At 40.9% G+C, this 7,756-nt stretch overlaps 1 protein-coding gene across 1 annotated transcript; it reads right to left on the minus strand.

Moving 5' to 3' along the window:
* Nucleotides 1-5,111: 5,111 nt before the first annotated feature.
* Nucleotides 5,112-7,064, minus strand: LOC149265897 (uncharacterized). The gene has a single exon (XM_089429832.1). It carries the CDS (start codon nt 6,606-6,608, stop codon nt 5,604-5,606), a length of 1,005 nt encoding a protein of 334 aa, XP_089285958.1. The 5' UTR covers nt 6,609-7,064; the 3' UTR covers nt 5,112-5,603.
* Nucleotides 7,065-7,756: the final 692 nt, after the last annotated feature.

Genomic DNA, 7,756 nt, shown 5'->3' on the forward strand with positions numbered 1-7,756 from the left:
CCACCTCTCCATCTATTCCTCCCCCTCCACCCTCCCCTCGCCATCAGTCATGGATCGACCTGCTCCGCCCCATTCATACAACCTTTGATCTCGTCTCACCCCGGATACCAACAACTTCTCTGGACTTGGACTCACCTTCCCTGGGCCGGTCATTCATTCGACTCAGGGCCGTAAATCTAATCTTTCAAAAGCCATTCTGAAGGCTGGGGTAGATGTAGTCACTGGCAAACAATCCACTCTTGAAGGGGTTCTTAGAGCGATGAATACCCCTGGGAGGGGTCCACCATGAAATGCCTCTCCTTCAAATTGCAGGGGCATGGCTAGTGCCTCCAAAAAACTAGCCCTGCAAAGGTTATTTGATATTGAACCAGTGGATATTATCATGCTGCAAGAAACCCTGGGAAACGCTGAGTCCATCAATCGTACCCTAGCATCTATAAAACCTGGTTGGCAATTCCTCTCTCTTGATGCTATGGGTAGATCAGGGGGGCTTGCCATTGGATATGATCCTCGTTCCATAAATGTATCAGCAACTTGGGGAGGAGTAGGATTCATTGGAATGGACTTATTCTCTATCGATCTAGGTATGACCATCAGAGTTATCAATGTGTATGGACCTTGTCAACGGAGAGATGAATTTTGGCAGCGTTTCCTTAATTTTGAAATCACAGTTGTTGATTAGTTGATTATTGGGGGTGATCTAAATTTCTCCTTAGGTTTTGGGGAATCCTGGGGTTCCCAGGCTCAAGTGGACCCTTGTCAGAGTTCTTCAGGGACACTCTGGATCTGCACAACCTCACTAACGTCCCAATGATCAAGCCCTTGCCCACTTGGAGAAACTGAAGAGTTGGGGATGCAGCTCTGGCTAGAAGGCTTGATCGTTTCCTGATTAAAGTGCCTGTGCTTCAGCAGCTCAATAGATATAGACAATGGGTAGGGTCCGGAGGTATCTCAGACCACTCACCTATTTATTTGGAAATCCTTGGATCTGAAGCCAAACCAAAGTCCCCATTCAAATTCAATCATGTATGGCTCCAAGATCCGGGATATATCAAGTTGGTCTCGGACTACTGGACATCCCATCCTATATCGAGTCACAGATCATCGGCTGAAGGTTTCTGCCACAACCTAACTCAGCTTAAACACTTATCCATCACCTGGGCAAAGGAGAAAAAATTGAAGGATGATCAGACCCTATCAGCTATTGAAGCAGAATTGAACGGGCTTTTGGATGACAGCAACAAGGGATTTGCATCTGCAAATGAGATATCTCATCTTATTGAGCTTGAAAAACAGAGAGATAAGATCCTAGAGGAAAGAGAAGAAACATGGAGGCTGAAGAGTAGAGCAATCTAGTTACAGTTTAGCGATGATAACACAAAGTTTTTTCAGAATTTTGCAAAAGGAAGGAAGATAGCTAACACAATCTGGAAAATGCCCCTTCCAGATGGAGGTATGGCTGACACTTTTAAAAAGCTATCTCTTTTAGGCACCTCACACTTCCGGAATCTATACAAATCTCCACTAGAGGCCAACCTAGCCGATATCATTCAAGTGGCAGGCTATTTCCCTAGATTTGTAGGGGAGGAGGAAGCGCAAGATCTCAATTCACCTATAAAGCCTGCTGAACTTGAGGGGACTCTAAAGTGGTTCAAAAAGGACAAAAGCCCAGGACCAGATGGGTGGACTATTGAGTTCTATCTGGCCTTCTTCAATCTTTTGGGGCATGACCTTCTCCAAGTTGTGGAGAAGTGCAAGACTACAGGAAAATTGTACAATGCCATAAATTCTACTTTCATCGCCCTCATACCCAAGACGGATTCCCCATCATCCTTCAATGACTTCCACCCCATCTCCCTCTGTAACTACCTCTATAAAATCATATCCAAGATCATAGCAAATCGAATGAGACCCATTCTCTCTCAGCACATCTTACCTGAACAATTTTCCTTCCTGAAAGACCGTCAGATCCATGAAGCCATAGGCACTGCACAGGAAGCTATTCACTCAATTAGATCCAGAAAGCTAAAGGGCATCATCCTTAAGATTGATTTGGCTAAAGCCTTTGATCGGGTTAGCTGGCTTTATATCAAAATGCTTCTTATCCACCTGGGATTCTCGCACTTATTCACTACCTAGATCATGTCCTACATCACCACTCCATCCTTCAATGTCCTTATAAATGGCTCTGCCTCTCCTTTCTTCCATGTTGAAACAGACAAGGATGTCCTGTATCCCCTCTTCTCTCCCTGATTATCATGGAAGGCCTCAGTCAGTTAATTGATCATGAAAAGCAAAGTGGCAGATTATTTGGGCTGAAAATTAATGATCAGTGCTATCTCACACATCTCCTTTTCGTGGATGATGTTCTGATATTTCTGGATGGCAGCATTCGAGACTTGATAGCTTTCGATAAGATTTTATCCATATTCTCTAGGGTCACTGGTATGCTGGCAAATCATGCGAAATCTACCATCACTCTGGCTCATACATCCATTCAGGAATCCAGATTTGCATTACAGCATTTCCCTTATTGTACCCGTCCTCTTGATCAGGGTTTCAAATATTTAGGTTTCTGGATCAAGCCCCTGAGCCAAAAGATTGCAGATTGGATCTGGTTGGTTATCAAATTAGAGAAAAGGCTAACAAATTGGTGCCATCGCTTCTTGTCCAGAGCTGGAAGACTTGTGCTCATCAAATCAGTCTTGGAAGCTACCCCTGTATTCTAGATGGCATTAGCATGGATTCCCAGAAGTACATTGGCTCGTCTCCAACAGATTTGTAGCAGATATCTGTGGAATAGCTGTCAGGACAAGAGAACTTTTGCATGGGTAAGTTGGAACAAGATCGCATTGCCCAAGAAGTGGGGAGGCTGGGGACTCAAAGATTTAACCCTATTTGCACAAGACTTGGCTGCAAAAATGGGTTGGACCCTTCTCACCAAACGGAATCTATGGACATCTGTCTCTTATCATAAATATATATGGCCTCTCCAAATAATGGACTGGATAAGAATGTCGCAATGGACAAGGATAGGCATTTCTTCGGTTTGGAAAGCTCTACTCCACTCTCTCCCACTCATTCGTAATCATTTGGCATGGAGGATAAATGATGGCACAAAAGTACGAATTGGTCTGGATCCGTGGAGGGGGGGGAGGAGGCAGATGCCAACTTCCAAGAGAGCCCATCCTTCATTTAAATCAGAGAGACATCAATGTGACTGCTCAAATAGCAGATCAGGATAATTCCACTATTTTCGCACAAGCATGGAAATCAACAGCTCAGCTCAACATTCCACCTCAATGGCATCATTCTTGGAACAATTACACTTCCGCATTGATTGAGTCCCATATCCGAATTAAGGAAGGTCCGGATGATCTCACGTGGTGCATGGAAGAATCCGAAACCTACTCACCCAAGGATGGTTATCTGAGTTTGCTACAAAACAAAAGAGTAGAGCACATGTAAAGCTGGTGGCAGACCATATGGAAACTAAAATCCCCTCCTCGAACCAGACTATTTTTCTGGTGTATCCTCAACAACAAAGTTCCCACAGGGGACTCCCTTACCCACAGATCCTTTCATGGACCACACTAGTGCATTCTGTGTAAACAAAACTCAGAATCGACTGAGCACCTGTTCCTTAACTATGAAATAACAAAATATCTTTGGAGATCTATAACTGCTGAGATCCACTTTTCTGGCGAATGGGAAGGGGACAGCATCTTATTAGCATGGAAAAATTGGCACAACGCACACGTGGGATCAAATCTACCCTGCCTACCCTTGATTATCTGCTGAGTCATTTGGCTGGCATGAAATAAAATGATATTCGAGGACTCTGCCATCAGGTGGCAGTGCATTACAGCAAAAATTGTCTCCTCATATCTTGAACTGCCTAAATATACAGTGCCTCGACCTCGCAGACCTCTAGCTCCCGATCCGATCGACCATTCCATTCCATGGGCTTTCTTCGATGGGGCAGCCCATCAACAGGGGTGTGGGGTAGGTTTTCTCCTTCACCTCACTGAACAACATCACTTCAGAGTCAAACTAGGCCCTGGGTGAAGGAATAAATAATTTTGCCGAACTGATCACCCTTTGTCATCTTTTACATTTTGCACTTCACCATGATTGCAGAAATATTCAGATATTTGGAGACTCCAAAATTATTATAAATTGGTTCAACAATATCACAAGATGCCATGCACACACACACACAAACATTCTGGATGAAGTGAATATTTTCAAATCTCAATTTAACTCCATTATTTGTCATCATATTTACAGGGAATATAACGACAGCGCTGACAGCCTTTCCAAGGAGGCCACGATACTCCCCAGAGGACAGTGGATAATTCATGAGCAGAGGAGTACTACACAGTACCAATATTACCACAGACTATACATAGATCCGATATATCATCGGGTTGATGGAACCTAATTTTTTTTATGGTTCTTCAGATATATATGATGTTGTACATATCAAAGTTTTATTTATGCATATCACCCTGCGAGGTGTATATATTTCAGAACACAGTTTATGAACATATATAAATAGATACAATCTGGCTATCACCCTGCGTGGTGAATTTTTTATTACAGCCATTCACAGGAATGGGTTGTGTTGGTATCATATTTTTGACAAAGACAAGTGATGCATATGCTGTCAAGCATATACTATATGTAATTTTTCAATATTAATGAAAGATTACGATTTTTCCTTGGATAATAGAAAACCAACCAAAGAATTAAACAAACAAAAAAAAAAAAAAACATTTAGGTATTTAAAAACATTAAAAAAAACACCAGCTTTTCTTTCATTTTATTTGTCTAGTGTTTCAAATACTTGACATAGATATCTCCCCACCCCAAGCTGCAGAGCACCTTGCAACAAGAACTCCATACAAAAAGAGAATAAGAAACACAAATAAAAAGAATGGTACTACGTAGAAGCAAAGAAATAGCGCACTTCCTTTAATTTTTATGTGAAAATAAACAGAGACCAGACATGCTGGAGATATCTACAGAACGCTTTTATCTGATAAACAGAAACCAAAATACCTCTGCACATACATTAAGAAAAAATATTCATCATAGAGGCAAGTTCATAAAAAAATATAACCAGAGGTTTTGTATATATTTACTGATTATAAAGTGTTCGTAACAAACTACTCAGAAAATTACAACGGTGGTTTGCATTATAATGGTACGGAACTACTATATGACACATAGAGGAAAGAAGAAAACAACTAACACATACAAGAGTGCGCTCCATAAATTGAAGAAGGTATCTGTATTATAGAAATACTAAATAGTAAACAACACCTACTGTCTTAGTCGATCCTCTTTAAAACCTGCATGTATAGTTAAGATAAAAACCTTTCCAACGTCTGATGGGTACTGCTTCCTCGCGACTATACACGAATTTTCTCACATAATAAGCTAATTGGAAGCCATCCGTTTAAAGATTCCTGTAAAATATTTGACTGTAACTGAAATTTGACAATTAATAACTGTCTACTATTCTGAGTCCCTCCGATTTTTTTGTCAGAAAAACACAGCTATTCATTATGGGAACCAAATCCCAAATCAAGATGTAATCATGGTTCGGCCGCAGACACGACACGGAGAATTTTCTGATCATGAAATGGTAAAATGATATAATCATGGGCAAACTCCTCCATAATTGCCCCGAGAAGCTCATTATGATGAGCCTTGCAATACATGTAGAAGACAGTGTTGGTTGCTATATTGTACAGAAACAATACAGTCATGGCTGCCAGTACTGTAATACTCTGGACAATCTTGGACAGTAACTCCAAGGAATCCGAAGCACTGGACTGTAAATAATTTGCCCACAAAGCCAATACGAATCCAGAGATGGCAAAGAAAATGTTAAGGGAAAAGGACACCCGTCTCATTCCCTTTACAAGGTAGTTGCTCCTCCTTAAGGGTTCTAAACCCCAACTCCCCTCAGCCACAGGAATTACAGAAGCAAGAACCCAATGGATCTGAAGATACATAGCCACCAACCCAACGAAAACAAATGCGACCTCACGCACAGGGATCATTGATGCCACATGTATATTACATGCTGACAGCCCCCAGGCAACCAAACCCCAGATAACCATAAAGCCAATGCAAACTCCACAAAGGGCACCCACAGCACATACCCCGGTGAACACAAGCCTCCAGAGTGATCCTGGAATTGATTTAATTGCACTAGGAAGCTTCACTGCCCTCCCAAAGAACCCATTACATATGCTATGAGTTATTGCAGCATTTGAAAACAGAGCCAGAGCAAATATCACTGCAGAATATAGGGTTACGAAGAGAATTACCTCGGACTTATTTGCACCTGAGAATCCAGTGCTAAAAGGAAGGAACTCCTGTTCATGATATTGATCATAAGGCCTTGCAATGTTACTGAGAAGCTCCTCGGGCCCTCCATCGATATCAACCCACTTTCTGAAAGTTGATGCAGCACAGTTCAAGAAGGCAATTGGCAACAGAAACAGCGCTGACAGGCCCAAAAAATGCCTTGAGTGTGCACTAATGATTCTCCTGGATTCCTCCAATATACCAAAGAAACTCACCGGCTCCATTCCTGCACCTCAATTGATCTGATCTTTTCACAGAACTCTGCTCTGAATCGCGGTTTTATTCCAAAATTCTAAATTTAACAGATACCCAACAGAAAACAGCACTTTCTCTACAGCATAGAGCTGTCAAAAATCGGAATTGATGGGGCAACTGGGAGATAGGACTGAGAGGCAATGAAAGGTTGTGGTCTGAATGGGTTGTGGATTCCAGAGGCACACGCAATATTTTAGTAGTCCGAGGCGCGCTACATGTGTTATATGGCACAAGTGGGAAGCTGAGTCCTTCCACTAGGACACCTGTATGGTTCAGATGAGGAATATCATCACACATCAAAGCCTGTGAACATTTTGTACCTTCCTTCTTTCTATGTAATGACAATCTAGAAAACCATGGTTAGCTGGTGTCTCTTAGCTTTGTTGGTAATATTGGGTGAGTCATTGACGCTTTTCAATTACAAGGAAGTTACCTCAAGTCCGCAGAAAGCAATGAACGGACCTTTATCCAGGATGGGGAATTTTATAGTGAATATTTCCCAGAGGTCATTTATGCGTCCTGAACTTCATTTTATAATTCGTATATTAGTCATTGTTCAATTAGAAGTTACTTTAAGCAGGGGCAGAAAGTAATTAACGAACTCTGGGATTATCCAGGATGGGATATGGAAGGCAATTTTATATTAGAATTTTTCCTATAGGTCATTTATGCGTCCTTAACTTCATTTTATAATTCGTTTATGAGTCTTGGTCAAGGGCGTACTTTTGCGAATCATAAGTAGCACTTTTTGGATTTGCATTTATTTGTTTAGCTTAATTAATAAAAAATTATAATATTATGTAAAGTTTCTTATTATTAATATTAATAATTGAAGGAAAGTTAGTCGGTTAAAAGTTTTTTATATACACAATTTAAAATTATTTTATTAATTAAAAAATATTTTAAATATAAAAATTATATAGGCTCTAAAGGATAGCTTAATTAGTCAAGTTTTTGTTGCTAATTACCTCATCTATTGGGAGGTCACTAGGTCAAATATCCTTAATGCCCTTAGGGTTAGGTCTTACTAGTTTGGTCAGGTTAGGCCTTGCTAGTTTGGTTGGCAGGGAGATCATTTTGGGTTGATCTTAAAATTATGTATTTCTTCTTAAATAAT

This window comes from Pinus tabuliformis, chromosome 6, assembly GCF_031772625.1.
Source record: "Pinus tabuliformis cultivar Carrire ecotype Pingquan chromosome 6, CPIR1, whole genome shotgun sequence".
Taxonomy (NCBI): Eukaryota; Viridiplantae; Streptophyta; class Pinopsida; order Pinales; family Pinaceae; genus Pinus; species Pinus tabuliformis.